This window comes from Indicator indicator, chromosome 36 (genome assembly GCF_027791375.1).
Source record: "Indicator indicator isolate 239-I01 chromosome 36, UM_Iind_1.1, whole genome shotgun sequence".
NCBI classification, from domain to species: domain Eukaryota; kingdom Metazoa; phylum Chordata; class Aves; order Piciformes; family Indicatoridae; genus Indicator; species Indicator indicator.
Genome location: NC_072045.1, coordinates 2,681,858 through 2,700,038, shown reverse-complemented (window position 1 = coordinate 2,700,038; position 18,181 = coordinate 2,681,858). Strand labels below are relative to the sequence as shown.

The 18,181-nt window shown below is 63.0% G+C and overlaps 1 protein-coding gene across 1 annotated transcript; it reads right to left on the bottom strand.

The window, feature by feature from the left end:
* Positions 1-444: 444 nt before the first annotated feature.
* Positions 445-9,363, bottom strand: NCAN (neurocan). The gene is made up of 16 exons (XM_054396263.1): positions 9,291-9,363; positions 7,753-8,154; positions 7,001-7,175; positions 6,785-6,912; positions 5,973-6,266; positions 5,119-5,626; positions 4,727-5,052; positions 3,744-4,637; positions 3,423-3,704; positions 2,761-2,877; positions 2,407-2,520; positions 1,998-2,156; positions 1,833-1,915; positions 1,595-1,739; positions 704-886; positions 445-593 (listed from the first exon to the last, which is right to left on the bottom strand). Exons 1-16 carry the CDS (start codon positions 9,361-9,363, stop codon positions 445-447), a joined length of 4,032 nt encoding a protein of 1,343 aa, XP_054252238.1.
* Between the last annotated feature and the right edge of the window lie 8,818 nt (positions 9,364-18,181).

Genomic DNA, 18,181 nt, shown 5'->3' with positions numbered 1-18,181 from the left:
GGCAGGAAGATGGGGTGGGAGGGGGCTGCTAAAAAACAGAGTCACCCACGGCCAGCGAGAGACGATGGCCCGGGTGGGAGGTGGGGGGCTGGCAGATTAACCCCCATCCCAGTTTGGAGAGGGGGGACCAGAGCTCAGCCGGGGAACAGCCCCCACGCAGGGATGGGGGGGGAGGGGGGGGCGGGGAGGGGAGAACCCTGTGTAGGGCTGGGGGCTCGACCCCGAGTTGCGGGGGGCTGAGCTTGGGGCATGCAGGGAGGGCTGGGGACGCACACGCAGCCGCCCCCTCCGGATCCTATTCCCTACGGGGCCGGGAATCCTAGGAGCTAAAGCCAAGGGGGTGGGGCGGGGAGGGGCTATAAAAGAGGAGGAGAGGGGCGGGAGGGGGGTGGAAAATGTCACCACATCCCGCTGGGGACCTTTGTGCTTCCTCCTCCCCCGGCTCTAGAAGTAGTGGCCCTCCTCCATCCAGTCCAGCCGGAGGCGCTTGCGGTGTTTTCGCCGCTCCTTGCGGGGTTTGTGGTGGTGGTGCTGGTGGTGGGGGTGGCTGTGCCGGTGGTGGTGGTGCCGCCGCGCTCGGTGCGACCGCCTGGCTAACAGGGGGGGAAGGGAGGGGACCCAGTGGGGGTCAGGAACCCACCAGCGGCGTTTTGGTTCCCCTCCGCCCATCCCAAACACTCCAGACCCCTCCACCCTCACTCACGTTTTGTGCAGAGGATTTTGGGTCGGTCCCACTTGCCAGTGCTGTGGCACTTGATGGTGGGGACGTGGCGCTGGGTGAAGCCCTCCTGGCACTGGTAGCGCACGCTGGAGTGGATGGGGTACTTCTCCTTCTTCTTCCCCACCGTGAAGGCGTTTGGCACCTCGGGTGGGGGCCCACAAAGCACTTGGGGGGAGGGGCACACAAACCCTTGTCACCTGCTTTGTCACCAGCAAGGGGCAAGGGGGGCACCTTGCTGCTGCCACCCTGGGGTTCTTCAGGATGGGTTCTTTCTTCCGTGGGGGTGGCAGTGAGTGAAGTGTTCCCCAGGACTGACTCAGTTAATTAATGACCTCACCAGGGCGAGTGCCTCGTTAAGGTGCCAGGAGAGAGGCAGGCACGCTCCGGGCTGGTGAGGAGCAGCAGGAGGTTAATGTCGCTTCCCAGATAAGGGATGGGACCTTAATGGTTTGTAATGGTGGCAAATCAAACAAATTAAAACGTGGAGAGGGAAGAATTGGCTGTGGGGAAAGGAAAACGGGGATGAAGGATGAGCTGATGGAGCTCTCCTGGATGAGAGGCTGGGGGAGGCTTCCTGAGGATGAGGAGGAGTCTGGGCATGGTGAGATAGGAATGCTGCGATGGAGATGAGGATGCCAGGAGCTCTGGGATGTGGGATGGGGATGGCGAGGGCTGTGGGATGAGGATGGGAATGCTGGGGACTGCAGGATAGGGACAATGGGAGCTGCAGAATGAGGATGGAGGTGCTGAGGGTTGCAGGATGGGGATGTAAGGGTCTGTGGGATGAAGATCGTGGGGGCTGTGGCGTGAGGATGCCAGGAGCTGCAGGCTGGGGACAGGGATGCGGTCTGGGGACGCCGGGGCAGGCGGTACCTGTGCCTTTCTTGCAGATGTAGGGCAGGTTGTAGTTGCAGGGCACATCGTTCCACTTGCCGATCTCGTGGGACACCAGCACCACACAGTCCTCACCGCCAGCAAAGAAGTTGTCAGGTTGGTTCTCCCTCCAGTTCTCGTATTGCTGGGGGCACAGGGCAGAGGGGTGAGAGCCTCTGAACCCCCTCCTTGACCTGCACCCCCAGCCCACCCCCGCCTCGCACCCCCAGCCCCTCACCAAGCCGGTGTTGTCGGTCCACTGGAAGTCCTGCTCCACGATGCGGTCGTTGAGCCCTATCCAGGTGTTCTCGTGCCCGAAGCCTGCGGAGAGAAGCAGCCACGGCTGGCATGAAGAGCACCCCTGGGTGCTGTGCGATGGGTGTCGCACCCCCCCAGCCCGCACCGGTGATGAAGCTGTGCTCCTCCTGCGAGTGGATGCTGGTGAGGTGTCCGGCACGGCGGCGGCAGTCCCGCTCCGCCTCCTCCCAGGAGCGCCGCCGGGAGAAGTACCGATAGCAGTGGCCCTGGAACTTGTGCCAGTTGTGGTCGCAGCCCTCCGTGTCTGTGGGGACATGGGGACCGTGGGGACATCAAAGGGGAGCAGCCCATGGGGACCGTGGGGGCATCAAAGGGGAGCAGCCCTGGAGCGCCTCCAACCGCTCCCCACTGCGGGGACGGATTCTTGTGTCCCCATCCCAGCTCCCTGCACTCATCCCCAAGGGGGCAGGAGCTGGGCAGTGTCCCCATGAGGGTCGCACTGACCCCGTGGTGACACATCCGGGGGGGGAACATGGGGGGGTTGCCATCCCCACCTTTCTCGCAGTGGCTGCCGCCGTAGCTGGGCAGGCAGAGGCAGGTGAAGGAGTTGACCTCATCGATGCAGGTGGCACCGTTCTGGCAGGGGCTGGACAGGCAGTCATCGATGTCTGTGGGGGCACAAGGAGAGCTGTGGGCACCCTGAGACCCCCACCCACCCCCCCAGCCCATCATCCCCTCTGGCAGCACCAGCGCCAGCAGTGACCAAGGATGGAGACATCAGTGGGGACCAAGGATGGGGACGTTAAGCAGGACTTAGGGCCCCGTTGCCAGCCCCACTCCCATGCCACGCTGGCACACGCCGGCAGGGCCGGATCCTGCCCATCCCGTGGGATGCTCCCGGGTCTCACCGATCTCGCAGTTCTCCCCGGTGAACCCCGGGGCACAGGCGCAGCCGCAGACGGTGCCGTTGGCACGGCAGGTCCCACCGTGCAGGCAGGGGTTGTTCTGGCAGGGGTCAGCTGGAGCTGGAGGGTGGGAGTGGGCACTCTGAGTGAGCTGGCGACACTGTGGCACCCACCCCCCTTCCTCACTGGGGCACAGGGCTTGGATCTGCCCTGGTGTCAGCCAGCCATGGGTCTGAAAGTATTTGCTGTCTGGGTGCCAGGCAGTGTGTGCCACGTGTGCCCCCCAGCAGCCACCTCTCCAGCTGCTATTATTATTATTATTATTATTATTATTATTATTATTATTATTATTATTATTGTTATTGTTATTATTATTATTATTATTATTATTATTATTATTATTATTGTTATTATTATTATTATTAATTTCAGAGGCTGCTTTCCCACCAGTCTCCCCGCCCCCCCAGCCCACCACACTCACTGGAAACTCCTCACTACTAAATTAATTTAGATAAAAGCAGAGACCACCCCCAGAAAAACCCCTCCACTCTAACCCTGTCCCCATGGGTCAGCACCAGGCTGTGCCAACCTTTTGAAAGTGGTGGGGGTCAACCTCGACATCCTCCCCCAATCCAGCCCACTCCTCCCTGTGCCCATCTGCTCACCATGCTGGGTGGTGTTGCTGGTGCCCGCCCAGACCAGTGGCTCCCTCTCCTCCATCCCTGGCTCCTCTCCGCTCCCGCTGTCGGCATCCAGCAGTGGGGACACCCCCAGCCCCCCCAGCTCAGCCACTGTGGAGAGCTCGAAGAGCAGCCCTGTGCTCGGGGACTCTGACATCCATGGGTGGGGGGCGGTGGGTGATGGCCAGGGGCTGTGGGTAGCCAAGCTGGGGGACACTGGGGACTCTTCCCTCTTTGCCTCCCCAGAGGCATCTTCCTCACCAGGGGCTGCAGATGCATCCTTGTGGCTGGGGACATTCGAGGGGCCAGGGCTGGCCAGAGGCTGGTGAGGGACTTGAGGGGGTAGGAGGAGATGTTCTGCTCCCCCCAGCCCCGGTACTGAGCGGCTGGTGGGCTGCGGGGCCATCGGGGCAAAGCCTGTGGACCCTTCCTCAGCTGCCAGCTCCATCACCTCCACCTCTGCCAGCTGCTCAGCGCTGGCCTGGGAGGTGACCTCGCTGGCCGTGGGGGGAGGCGGAGGTGAGGGGACATCCCATGCCTGGGGGGACACAGCTGCTTCACCACTTGGCTTGGCTTGGCCATTCCCAGCATCCCCAGACCCTGCTGCCTGCTCTTGGCTGGGCTCAGCTGGCAGCTTGGCTGCTCCGTGGGGAGCTGCGGGGGTCAGCCCTCCCTGGCGCTGGGGAGCAGCCACCTCGGTGGGGCTGGGGGTAGAGGGGTGCCCCATAGAGGGTCCGGCAGGGTCGAAGAAGGTCAGAGCTTTCCTCTGCCTCTCCAGCGAGCCCGGGGTCCCGCTGCTGTCACCTTGGTCACCACGGGGATGCGAGGCCATCTCAGGGCCCTCGGCCACCAGCAGGGCCGGGGGCAGTGGGGGCAGCGGTGGCCGTGGCGGGGTGGAGCTGCTGTCCTGCTGGGAGGGGGCGTCCCCGGAGAAGTCCTCGGTGGCATCCGCGGGTGGCTGAGGGGAGTCCCCACGGGCGCTGGGGATGTGAGGCTGAGCCTCGACTGCAGTCACATCCCGGTGGCTGGGGGCACCGTGGGGAGCCGTGGGGGCAGACAGGGATGGGGGCAGCGAAGGGGACGTCCGCGCGGGTCCCTCAGGATTGCGGGGGGCTATGCGGGGGCTCCACCGCGGTGAGTCCCTCCAGGCAGGCGCCTGCAGAGAGGGGGACACCGGGGCGGCAGCCGGTGCCATCAGCTCTGCAAGAGATGGCACAGCCATGTGGGGTTCCTGAGCAGGTGCAGACCCCCACTAGCATCCCCCCAAGCCGCTATGGGGCATCACTTACCGGCGCCCTCCTCCACGGTGTTGGAGGGCAAGAAGATGCCCTCCCGCCACGGGCTCTTGGTGCCGGCCCGGGGGATGCTCCAAGTCTCCACTGTGTTGGCTGCAGACTCCTTCACCTCCAGGGCCAGAACAGGACCCTGAGTGACTGTCCCCACCGATCCCCTGGCCGTCACCGTGGGGTCTCTGGCTGCCACCGGTGGGTCCCGGCTCAGCAGCTGGAAGTAGCGCCCGTTGAGCCCGGGGTAGCTGCTCCTCCGCGGGGGGTGGGAGCTCGCAGCCGCCGTGCTGGGCGCCTCTGCTGTCGTGCTGGGCGCCTCTGCTGTCGTGCTGGGCGTCTCTGCTGTCGTGCTGGGGGTCTCTGCTGTCGTGCTGGGGACTATCCCCAGCTCAGGCGGTGCTGGTGGTGAGCTGGTGATGTGCTCCTGAGCTGGGCTTTGGGACTGTGGCAGGAGGTCAGCTGGAGGCTCCTCAAGGTCAAGATCTTCTTCTACCATCTGTGCTGCGCTGGTGCTGGATGGATCCTGCCAGGAGCTCATCGGTCCTTGGTCCACCACGTTGAGAACTTCGTCCTCTTGGGGCCATGCAGGTGAGGAGGTGGTGGTGGGAGGCAGGGAGGTGCCATCGCCCACCCCCAGACCGTGAGCTGCTGCTGAGGGTGCAGCCCCGGGGAGGTCACCAAGCGGTGCTGCAGGGCTGCCACTGGCCAGCCGCAGCTGCTCGTCCTCGTCCCCGCCCAACCCTGCGGGCTCCGGCTGTGGCGAGAGGCCGTAGCGGTCACGCGGGGTGTCCCGGGTGTCCCCCGACGTGCCCAGGTCCTCTCCGTGCTCCACCAAGACGTTGTCACTGCCCAGTGGATCCGGCATGGGCAGCACAGGCTCCTCCTGCTTGCTCTGCCCCGCGGCTGTGTGCGCTGAGGTGAGACCGCAGGCATCAGCTGTGCCAGCGGCGGGGCCGAGGGGCAGGACTGCCATCTGGGCACGAGCAGGGACCCACATCCCACCCCAGAGCTCCGTACCACGCACTGCACCCTGCCCAGCCTCACTCCATCCCAGAGTGGTGCATGGAGCTGGGCTCCCTTCCCAGCGCAGCTCTCCTCATTTATCTCATTAATTCCCCAATTAATTATTCATCCACAGCAATTTTCCCGGCCATGCCCACCGATTCCCAAGGGAAGACGGGCTGGGGGTGGGGGGAGGCTGAGAGGGGGGAGGAATGGCAATGCTGGCATCACAGCTGGTCCCTCTTACCTTTATAGCAGTAGGCATCGAATCTGGAGGTGGCAGGGGGGAACCCAGTGCGGTTGGGGAACTGGTAGAGGGTCCTGACCCCCGAGGCTTCGCCGCCGCATTTCCTGCGGGGGGTCCTGATGGGGTAGCGAACGCTGCCATCTGCCAGCCAGCCTGGGTCACACTGGTCCAGGCCACCGTGCCAGGCCAGGTAGAGCTGCCCGGTGGTGGCTAGCGAAGCTCCCCGGCTCCGGCAGTGCCTCCGGGCTCCCTGCCAGGTGAAGCGCCCTGGCACGGTGGCATAAAACACTGTCCCTGTGAGAGAGCAGAGCCCGTTGGGGGCAGGGGAGTGGCAGGATGTGGTGACCCCAATGGCTTGGGGCTGAGTGGTGTTTGGTGGAGATCTCTCTGTGAAGCACAGGGAGGTGGTGGAGTCACCAAACCATGGTGGGCAGGAATCATGGAAGAGAATCATGGAATTGTTTGGGTTGGAAAAGATCTCTGAGGTCACCCAGTCCAACCAACAGCCCAGCACCACCACAGCCACCAAACCATGGCTATGGCCACACCTTTCTTGAACCCCTCCAGGGATGGTGACTCCACCACCTCCCTGGGCAGCCTATGCCAATCCCTGACCACTCTTGCACCCAAGAAATCTTTCCTTATCTCCAGCCCAACCCTCCCCTGGCACAATTTCAGGCCATTTCCTCTCCTCCTATCACCTGATATTAGAGATACACACGGAGATATCCACGCTCCTGACCACAGCCTTTGCCCTGGCACCCCCAGGGCACCCACCCAGTCTGGCACCCAGACAGCCTGGCACCCCTTGCCTCGCAGCTCCCGGGCGTAGCAGTAGACGTCGTACTCCTCCTGGGGCTCCCTGTGCCCATAGCTGCGCACGCCAGGCAGGCTGTTGCGGTCTCCATAGCAGCCAGGCCGGGACAGGGTGATAGGATACCTGCCACAGAGGGGCACAGCAGGCACTCAGCACCACAGCCGTGCCCGCTGAAGGGTCGTCCAGCCCCCTGCCCATGCCACAGGCTCACCTCACAGTCTGGTCTGCCAGCCAGCCTGCATCACAGTTGTCATAGCCATCCTCAAAGGCAGCCTGGAGGTGCTGGGGGGAGGCGATGGTGGCAGAGTTGTCCTGGCAGGCGCGGCGGGCAGCGGCGAAGGGCAGTGCGTAGCGGGCACCCGCGGGCCGGTAGTGGAAGACGACGCCTGGGAGGAGGGCAGAGGGTGGCACAGGGCTCGCATGGATCGGAGAGGGTGCATGGGGTGAACGATTGCATGGGGTGCAGAAATGCATGGGGTGCAGAAATGTATGGGGTGCATGGGATGGAAAGCTTGTACAAGGTGCAGGCCTTGCACAGGGTGCATGGGGCACATGGGGTAAAGAGGTGCAGGGGGTGCATGGGGTGCCCAGCTAACATGGGATGCATGAAGTACATGGGGCACAGGGTATGTATGAGATGCAAGGCTTGCATAGGAGGCATGGGTGCTGAGTTTGCATAGCTTGGAGATGGTGCATGAAGCACAGGGTGTGTGTGCAGGGGATGCAGGGCTCACAGGGGGTGCAGGGCTTGCAGGGGGTGCAGGGTTCGTATGGGATGCAGAGCTCGCAGGGCTCACAGGGGGTGCAGGGCTCGCAGGGGGTGCAGGGCTCGCAGGGGGTGCAGGCAGCGTTTGCATGGAGCACATGGGGTGCACACCCACGCAGGCACCCCCACCACGGTATCTGCAGTGCCCCCGCAGCCCTGCCGGCAGTGCCACCCCCGCGGCGCGGTGCCAGGCTCACCAGTCACGTCGAGGGGCAGCAGGTCCTGCTCATCCTCGATGCCGGCCACCACCTCGCAGCGGTACAGCCCCGCGTCGCTGGCGCGGGCGGAGCGCAGCAGCAGGGTGGCATTGGAGCGGTCCCGGGGGTAGCCGGGCAGCGACACTCTGCCCTCGTAGGCTTTCACCACCTTGACGACGTTGTCCTTGGCCACCAGGATGGGGATGTCCTCCCTCTGGCCGCTGGCCGAGCGCACCTTGCTCCATTTGACGCGGGGTGGGTCTGGGGGCTCGTTGGGCCCCAGCGAGGCGGAGGGGTGGAGTAAGAAGAGGCAGGGCAGGGCCACAGGCTCCCCCAGCCCCACTCGCACGGCTTGGTGCTGCACCCTGTTGATGTGGATCACCTTCCCATCGGCCTGAGAGCCTGCAGAGAGCATAGGGGCAGAGAGGCACAGAAAGGGCTGGGGTGGAAGGGACCTCAGAGATCACCCAGTGCCAACCAGCCCAGCTTGCTCAAGGCCTCATCCAGCCTGGCCTTGAACACCTCCAGGGATCCACAGCCTCCCTGGGCAACCTGTGCCAGTCTCTCCCCACCCTCACTCAAGAATTTCTTCCTCATCTCCACTCTCATTCTCCCCTCTGCCACCTCAAAGCCATTGTCCCTCACCCTGGCACTCCCTTGTCCAAAGTCCCTCCCCAGCTCTCCTGGAGCCCCTTCAGGTACTGGAAGGCAGCTCTAAGGTCTCCCTGGAGCCTTCTCTTCTCCAGGCTGAAGAGCCCCAAGTCCTCCAGGCCCTCCCACAGATGCTGCCAGGCTGTAGCCACTGCTCTGCACCCATGGGTGCCCCACTGGGAGCTATTAGCACTGCCCACGCCCTCCCCAACCACTTGGTGCCATCCATGCCCTGTGGCCCCAGCAGAAAACCATCCCCAGGGTGGGATACAGCATGGTGGCCACCATGACCTCCTCCTCCTCCTGCACTAATCCTGCCCCAGGATTCCACTGCAGCAAATCCCACCAGCCTCAGAACACCACCTCCCAGCGCCCCCCCACTCTGTGCCACAGCTCTCCCTGCCTTGGGGGGGGTCGCGGGGGTGCCCCCTGCAGAGCTCAGCCAGCTGGGGATGGGGGACAGCGACTAATTCCCCCCTGGCACCTTCCCCCCATCCTCCATCACACTCCAAGCCCTTTGCTCACCAGGAGACACATGAGGCACCACGGTGGGAGGGGTCCCAAAGCCCCCCCTGCATGCAGCAGGATGCTGAAATGCCCCCACCCTGAGACAAATCCCCGGGGGGGGGGGGGGGTCAGCTGCCTGGCAGGGAGGAGTCTGGGGGTGCTGGCAGCAGGATTAAGGATTTAAGGTCTTTGCCTCTACAGGGAGCCCAGCACAGGGGGTGGGGGGGGTCCAAGGTCGCCTGGGGGGCTTCTCCCTCACTAATCCTCTGCAGCCCAGAGTAGGGAGGGGAGGGATCTGCAGCTTGAGCCCTCCCCCGTGTGTGCCTGACCCCCACTGCCTGTCAGGGCTGACAGCTCAGCCTTTGCTGCTCTTCACTTACCCAGGGCAGCGATGGGGAGCAGGGAGAGCCCAAGCAGGAGCCAGCAGCCGGCATCCCCCATCACATGGACCATCCTTGACCTGCAGGGAGAGCAAGGAGCAGGGCTGGAGGCTGTGGCTCACCCACTCCCTGCTTCTTTGGGGACAAAAGTCACCATGGGACCACCACAGGCTGACCCCAGCCTCCCCCCAGCAGGATGAGCCCTGCTGAGCGAGGTGCTGGCAGCCTGGAGAGAGTTTGGCTTCACCCTTGGCATGAAGCTCCTGTTGGGTGGGGATGGAGGGTGTTGTGCCACCCCTTGACCCACCAAGCCCTCAGCCATTCCACTGAGGTGTCCCTCAGCCATCCCATAGGTGTCTCCAGCCACCAGTGCCACCCACAGTGACATCCTGGCACCCATTGGAGGTGGCACACCCCACAGCATCCCAGGCTGGAAGCACCCAGGTCCCACCACATCCATCACCCAGCATGGGCACAGCCATCACCCAATTCCCACCACAACCCCAGCCCCTCTTGGGCTTTGTCTGTGATTTTACCCAGGCTCCAGCACCCTGTGCTGCTCAACCACCCAAGCAGGGGCAGTAGGGATGCCACCAGCAGCCCCAAATCCCAACTGGGGCCATGCTGGAGCTCAGCACCACATGGCCACGAGCTTGAACCAGACCCAGGCTCAGCAGATCCCATACTGGGAGTTGCTGGTCCCCACTGCAGCATCCAGCTGCCCCCAGCTCTGACATCAGCCCGGCCCTGTCCCCAGCCCAGCAAACTGGGGAGCACTCAGCTTTGGCAGGGGACACGCCAGGAGCCTTCCATCCCTATCCCAGCTTCCTGGAGCAGAGGCTTCAGCTCAACCCCACCCCTGATGCTCCATTTTCCAGCCCTTGATGTCTTGCTCTGTCCCTTCTGCTTTTATGGGACAAAAATAGCAAGAAAGAGCAAAACTGTGAGGAAAAAAAAAAAGGAGACACCCCCCACCCCCTGTGTTCCATGCTGGAAAAGGGCTTTGGGAGGGGGGCAGGAGCTGGCTTTTGTCTTCTTTCTTCTGGAGAAGAAAGTGTTTGCAGTCCCTTCCCTCCTGCAAGCAGCTCCATGGAGCTTCCTGCCCCTAAACCAGCTGCTGATAAAGGATGAGGTGACCTGAGCCCAACCCCAGGGAAATTCCTGGGGTGCCCTTGCCCAGCCACATTCCCTGAGAGCCCAAAAAACCCTGGATCAGGACCATGGCAGCTCCATCTTCCCTGCTCTGAGATGCTCCAGAAAGGGAATTCCCCCTTCCTGGCTTGTGGATTTGGCAGCACCAAACCTTTCCCTGTTTTTCCCACTACTGGGGGGGTGGGAAGGGGAATAAATTGCTTGGTATGGTTGGACTTGGAGAGTTCCAGCTTCCCTCCATGGAAATCCTGACTTTGACTTCTGGGGTGTCAGGAGCTCTCCCAGTACAAACCATCAGCACCAGAGAGGGGTGATGGGGTCAGGGTGGGGGTGGTGGGGTCAGGATGGGGGTGATGGGGTCAGGATGGGGGTGGTGGGGTCAGGGTAGGGGTGGTGGGGTCAGGTGGGGGTGGTGGGGTCAGGATGGGGGTGGTTGGGTCAGGTAGGGGTGGTGGGGTCAGGATGGGGGTGATGGGATCAGGGTAGGGGTGGTGGGGTCAGGGTAGGGGTGGTGGGGTCAGGATGGGGTGGTGGGGTCAGGATGGGGGTGGTGGGGTCAGGGTAGGGGTGGTGGGGTCAGGATGGGGGTGGTGGGGTCAGGGTGGGGGTGGTGGGGTCAGGATGGGGGTGGTTGGGTCAGGGTAGGGGTGGTGGGGTCAGGGTAGGGGTGGTGGGGTCAGGATGGGGGTGATGGGGTCAGGGTAGGGGTGGTGGGGTCAGGATGGGGGTGATGGGGTCAGGGTAGGGGTGGTGGGTATGGAATTGGAACATCCAAAACATTCAGCCCTGGGGCAGAATGCCCCAAACTTCGAGGCCACATCCTCATGACCACGAGGAGGATGTGTGGTGGGATGAAGCAAGGAGCTGAAGGGATCCAGGAGAGCTCCCAAGGAGCCAGAGAATGAAGCACTCCTGGGAGCTCTCAGCTGTTTACCCAGAGCTGCTGTGCTGGAAACAGGTCCTGGCTGAGCAAACAGCCTCGAGTTTATTTAAATGTTAAACAGGGAAGTTGCTCTTTGGGCTTGAAAAACCACCAGGCAACCATCCCAGCCTGCTGTGGAGCTGTGTGCAGGGCATGCTAGGGGTGGAGAGAGGGATGGAGGGAGGGATGGAAGGAGGGATGGAAGGAGGGATGGAAGGAGGGATGGAAGGAGGGATGGAAGGAGGGATGGAAGGAGGGATGGAAGGAGGGATGGAAGGAGGGATGGAGGGAGGAATGAGACCATGGTCCTCGACCCCACTGGTGACACCCCAGGTTGGCATCACCAGGAGAGTGGATGCTGTCAGAAAGCAGCTGGGGGGCTTGGGGCAGGGGGCTGAGGGCTGGGGGGGCACAGGGCTGTGCAGCTCACCCTGCTCTGTCGCCTCTCCTGCCATCAGCAGTTCTGCAGCTTTGCTTTCGCAGCAGAGCCGGAGCCGCGCTGGGAAGGGCTCAGCCCTGAGGACAGCCCCCGCGCCCCCTTGGGGACTGCAGGCTGCGGGCTGGGGGGGTGGTCCTGAGCTCCCCCCAGCTCAGGGACCGGACACACAGGCCCAGCCTGATGATTCTTTGGGGCACCCCTGCCCTCAAAGCACGGCCCTGCTGGCACTGCAGTGACAATAGAAGGTTCCTCACCGTGCTCTGTGCCCACCAGCCCCTCACCAGCCCCCCATCCCCTCACTGCACGCCCCCAGCCCCTTATCCCACCCCAGCTGCTGCCTCCGCTGAGCCCTGCACTGTGCTGAGCCAGCAAAAAGTTTATCCCAAGGTCAGGAGAAGTGTCGCAGCAGCTACCAGCCCTGCCAGTGCCACCACACACAGTGCCCCCCACGAGAGGACCCCCACGCGAGGACCCCCACGCTGTGCCAGGCAGCAGCCTCACGGCCTCGGCGCTGCCTTGGTCACTGAGACCAGCTCCTTCCCACCTCCTCCTGCTCCGCTCACCCACAACCCAGCTCTGGTAGCTCTGATGAGGCAGCCCCGGGCTGGCACGGCTGAGTCCCAGCCGCATGGCACCACCAGGACCGGCCCTGGCTTCACACTGCAGGCAAGGGGATGCAGCTGCCAGCATGGCTCAGCACCACCAGCCTCTGTGCCAGGCTGGGGAAGCACCACCAGCCTCTGTGCCAGGCTGGGGAAGCACCATCAGCACCATTCTGCTGGGTCAGGATCTGGCCAGGTCCCCACGGAAGCTCAGCCGTGCTGGGCATCACTGTGCCAAGCGGTGACAGCAAGGTGAGGAGGGTGGCACTGGGAGTTGGCACTGCCCAGTGCCACTACGAGCCCAAGGGAATGAATTTCACCGGGTGGGGGTTTCCCTCTCGGCAGCCAGGATGATGCCATGGGTGCAAGGCACGGCGATGTCACCAGTGCCAGGCAGGAGCATGTCCCTGGCACCCGTGTCCCTGTCATCAGTGTCCCCCAGCCCCAAGTGGGGGGGACGGCAGAGGAGAGGAATCTAAAATAACGTCGGGGCGCAGCCGCCCCCCCCCACGCCGGGCGAACATTTTCACATCTGTCACTAGCTGTCACCTCATGAATAATTCATCTGCCTCATGAATATGCAGATCCGTGACTGGTGATTAGCTCCAGCTGAAATCCAGCTTCGTTCCTCACAGCCCACTGGGGCCCGGGACACCCCGGCCGCTTTTGGGGTCTCCTCTCACCCCAACCTGAGCCACGGGGTGGGACAGGGATGGCTGCGGCCCCCAGGTGTCCCCACAGGGCAGAAGGGACATTTGGGACAGTAGAGCGGGGGACACCAGATGGGGATGGCCGAGAGGGGAGCAGGGGGACGCTGGCTGACCCCCCCCCAGCCAGCATGCAGCAGGACATGGGCGCCCCCTCCCTCCCCGGTGCTGCCTCAGCCCTGGGGGTGCCCCAAGCTGCCCTAGACCCGGGGTGCAGCCCCTGTGACCGCTGCTGTCCCCACAGGTCACTTCGGTCCCCAGTGCCACCAGCATACACAGAGCCTTCCAGTGCCCACCCACCCACCGTGCCCCCCTACCCACCGTGCCCCCCTCTCAGGGCTCATCTCTGACCCCCCAACCAACACCCCCCCCCCATCACCCACCTCCCTCCCAGCGCCACGATGCCTTCACCACCCCAGCGGGGCAAGGGGGTGTCCACCGAGGGTCCCCCATACTGGGTGTGGGACTGGGAGGGGGCAGGAGAGCTGCGTGGCTGCAGCAGGAGCCCAGTGCCGGGGCCGAGCTCCACGTCCCCTCCTCTCTGCCCACAACAAAGGAATTCTGCACAGCTCGCTGCCGTCACAGCTCCCAGCTCACAGCAACGTGATGCTCCCCGCGCCCCCCCGAGCCGGGGAGAATAAATTAGCACCTCGGCAAACTGTGATCCCCTCCAATATGGGCCCTTCCCGGGTGTGATTTTTATTAGGCAGACAGTCTGCAGCCTTCAGCTTCGATATTTTTGCTCTCTGCTTTTTGCTTTCCCCCCTCTTTTTTTTCCTTTATTTTTTCCTTGCCCCCTCCCCCCCCCCTTCCTTTTTCCTTCTTCTTTTTCTTTTTTTTTCCCTTTGCCCCCTTTTATTTTCTTTTTTTTTTTTTTTCCCCTCCTGCTTTCTGTCTGGAAGTACCACCTTGTTTCAGTGTCTCCAGTGTCACCCTGTTCTGGTGTCCCCATGACCCCCCCCAGTGTCCCCAGGCCCATTGTCCACCTGCCTCAGTGCTTACAACCTCACTCCTGACCTCCCCCCCAGCTCCAACCCCAGCATCCCCACTGGCCCCAGTCCCAACCTCAGTGTCCCCAAAGCTGGGGCAGCATCGTGGCAAATCCTCCCCCACCGTGGGTGGTTTGGCCACGGGCTGGTGAGCAGCTTCCCAGTGCAGCACCACCAATGCCGGGCACCAAAAGTGGGGAGAACACTGGGGGCTGGTGAGCCTGGCACAGAGCTGGGCTTCCACTACTGTCCTCCTTACTTGTGCTGGGTTTGCTGAGCCCTCCCAGCTTGGTTTGTGGCAGTGAGGAGCCCCCAGACAGCCACAAACCCCTCACTGGTACCTGCACCCACTACTGTCCATCCCAGTATCCCTCTGTCTGTCCCAGTAACCCTCTGTCCACCCCAATATCCCTCCATCCATCCCAGTATCCCTCCATCCATCCCAGTAACCCTCTGTCCATTCTGGTACCCCTCTATTCATTCTGCCCACAGTGCTGAGCCTCCATTGTGCTGCCAGCCCTGCCTGGCACCTTGGCAGCCAGGGGCACCTCGGGGATGCCAAACTTCCCAGCTCTCTCCCTGCCCGGGAATCACCGGCAGCACCAATGGGAACATGGGGAGTCAAAGCAGAGGAGGGGTCCAAGGCACCCCCAGGGGACGAGTTCCTGGTGGTCAGCCCTCTGCCAGCCCCCTGCTGCCCTCCTGCCACCCCTTGCCCCTTCTCCCTTCACCATGCTGTCTGGCCCCCTGCCAGCCCCCTGCCTGTGCCACTGGCCACAGTGCCACTGTCCCCTAGCCCCTGTCAGCCTCAGAGCCCCCAGCCCTGAGGGTCCTGGCCCCCCCCACTCTGTGTCCCCTTGTTCTGGTGTCTCCAGTGTCATCCTGTCCTGGTGTCCCCACACCCCCAGTGTCCCCAGGCCTATTGTCCACCTTGTTCAGTGCTTCCAACCTCACTCCTGCTCCCCCCCTGTCAGCGTCCCCCCTGTCCCCAGCCCCAGTCCCCTCAGTGTCCCCAGCCCCCAGTCTCAGCATTTACAACCCCCCAGGGCCAGCAGTCCTTATTCTGGTCCCCCAAGTGTCCCTCATCCCAGTGTCCTCCTCATCCCAGTGACCCTCATCCCAATGTCCTCCTCATCCCGGTGACCCTCATCCCAATGTCCTCCTCATCCCGGTGTCCTCCTCATCCCAGTGACCCTTGTCCCGGTGTCCCTCATCCCGGTGTCCCCCCACAGCCCTGACAGTTGTGTGGTCCCCACCGTGTCCCCCAGCCCGGATCCATCCCATTCCTGCCGTACCGGTACCACTGTCCTCAGCCCCCGTTCCTGTTCCTCATCTCCGTCCCCATCCCCGTTCCCTTTCCGCGTTCCCCAACCCCGTTCCCCGTTCCGCATCCCCGTTTCCGTTCCTATTTCCCGTCCCCGTTCGCTCTCACCGGCACCGGGCACCGCAGCGGGGGCGCGTCGCGGGCGGAGCCGCTGCCGGTACCGGAGCCGGTCCCTGAACCGCTGCGGGTCCTACCTGGGGCCGCTCTCACGGCTCGCAGGGGGTCATCGCCGCCGGTGGAGCCCGAGCACCCCGCCGGCACCGGGGGCTTAAAAACTGGACTCGGAGGCTTGAAGGGGGGGGGTTCAACGGGCCAGACCCCCTCCCCCCCGGGAGGGGGCCGAGCCGGGCCGTGCCGGGCCAATCGCGGCTGGCGGCAGGCGCGGCCCCCCCGCCGGTGCTACCGGCGCCACCCGCCCGCACCTGCCTGCAGCGGCGGCGGCGGCGAACCCGCGCCCGCTCCGCGCCCCCAGCGCTCCCGGCGCAGGGCGAGGGGTGTCCGCGCATGCGCTCCCCCCCCCCCCCCACCCCCCCCCGCCCCACACGGGGGCCGTCCCCCCTCTAAACCATAGCCAACCCCCTCCCTAAACCGGGGTTGCTCCCCCCCCTCCAAATCGAAGCCGCCACCCTCTAAACCCCCCCCCCCTTTGCCCAACCCGGGGTCGCTCACCCCTAAAACCGGGGCTCTTCCCGCCGCCCCCCCGTAAATTGGGGCTGCCACCCCCTCCCCAAACCCAAGACTCTCACTCCCCCCAACCCGGGGTCGCCCACCCCCTAAACCAGGACGGCCCTGGCCCCATCGCACCCCAGCTCCCCCCTCCCGCAGATGGGGTTTGGTAGAGGACTCTGGGGGGATAGTACCCTGGAATAGAAAGGGGTCCCTAAATGGGGGGGGGACCTCCCCAGCCCCCCACAAGCGCTGGGAGCCGCTTGCACCCTAGCAGGATTTTAGGGGAGGGGGTGTCTCCAAACAGGGGAGCATCTGCCAACACTTCTGCACCCCAAAATCCTTCCCAACCTTTTTGGAGCTGCATCCAGCAGCATCTTCCAACCCCCTCTGCACCCCCGGACGGCCCCCGGGGGCCCCCGGGGGCCGTCCGGGGGTGCAGAGGGGTTGGAAGATGCTGGAGATGGATGAAGGCTTGACACACACCCCCCCCCGACAAAAAAACCCCGAGGTGAGACCTCCAGAGAGCTTCAATGCTAGCAAGGACCCCCCCAGAAATGAGGCTGAACCCCATCCCTGAGCTAATTGAATATCTGGGTGGGGGGGAGTGGGTGTCTGTCATCACCTTCTCATGGGTGAATGGAGAATGCCACCCTGCCTCCCTCCACTTGGCAAAGGACCCTTCCCCAGCCCCCCTCCCACCCTCCACCTCCCATTCCCCCCTTTCCCTTTATTTTTCCTATAGGATGAGTCCAGAGAGCAAAGTTCTCATTTCCGACTCCATTGTGCCAGACTTTTCCTGGCGTTTCCTGCCTTTTGTGACACCCCCCACCACCACCACCCCTCCCCTCCTTCTCCTCATCCCTCTTGGAATACCCTCAGCTTTCCTGGCTCACAGAAGCTCTTCTGTTTCCTCTTTCTTTATGTCCCTGCAGCTGGCCTCACATCTAGGTGCCCACAGTGACAGGTTGTGCCCCCCTACCCCCCACCTCTCAACTCCATGATCTCTGCCAAGAAAGACTGGGGAGAGGATCCCATAGGATTTGACAGCAGTTTTGTTATCCCAGCTTCTTCCTGCTCCAAGTGGTACCAAGTGGTGTCACTTGATGGTTTGGATTGGAAGGGGACCTTAAAGATCATCCAGTTCTACCCCAGGGGCAGGGACAACTTCTACCAGACCAGGTTGCTGGAGGCCTCAACCCCTGCCTCCATCCATCCATCCATCCATCCACCCACCCACCCATCCATCCATCCACCCATCCACCCATCCATCCATCAGTTCAGCTTTGGAAAGGGCACCCATGGGTGCTGGCTGGCTGGCTGGCTGGCTGGCTGGCTGGCTGGCTGGCTGGATGGATGGATGGATGGATGGATGGATGGATGGATAGATGGATGCAGGGTGCTGCACCATCTCCATGTGTCCAGAAAGGATGGTTCAGCATGGATGAGTGTGGCTTGTGGTGGAGGTAGGACCTCGGCCTGCCTGTGGTGGGATGGAGCCAGCTTTAAAGTGCTCCCCCATGGTCCTGAGCACCCTTTGGATGTGTATTTTGGTCCTGAGCACCCTTTGGGGGCGTGTTTTGGTCCTGAGCATCCTTTTGGTTGAAGCTGGACAACAAGACTCACATCCCACCCTCCACTCCACACTGCCTGCTTCTCAAACCCTTCCTCTTGCTCTTCAGCTTCTCCCAAGCTTCATCCACGAAGCTGGAGGGGTCTGATCCACCTGACAGATCATGCAGGGGGCAGGGATTAGATGGATTCATCCAGCTCCTTCCCACACCCAGCAATGGGAGGAGGCTTTCCCAGCACCCACCTCCATGGGCCACCAAGTCCTGGCCATGGTGACAAAGCTGCACCCAGCTTTGACTCTGAGCTGTGACAGAACCATGGGGAGAGCAAAGCTGGAGCCACCTGGGGATTCAGACCTCACTGTGGGCTTGGAACAGCAAGAAGCAGGGGAGGGGAGAGCAGAGCAGAGGGACCCTGGACACCCACTTGTCCCCCTCCCAGTGCCACCAGACCTTTGTCTTGGTGTGGGAAGTGTCTTGGTGAGTTATGGGAGGTGAATGTCCTGACAGCCACCAGCA

Bases quoted from the DNA above. Each gene is read 5' to 3' on its own strand.
- NCAN (XM_054396263.1), bottom strand. From the start codon at position 9,363: ATGGTCCATGTGATGGGGGATGCCGGCTGCTGGCTCCTGCTTGGGCTC. The intron at 1,916-1,997 runs GTGCGGGCTGGG...TTCTCTCCGCAG, and splicing joins GGAGCACAGCTTCATCACCG to GCTTCGGGCACGAGAACACC. The intron at 594-703 runs GTGAGTGAGGGT...CCCCCCTGTTAG, and splicing joins CAAAATCCTCTGCACAAAAC to CCAGGCGGTCGCACCGAGCG.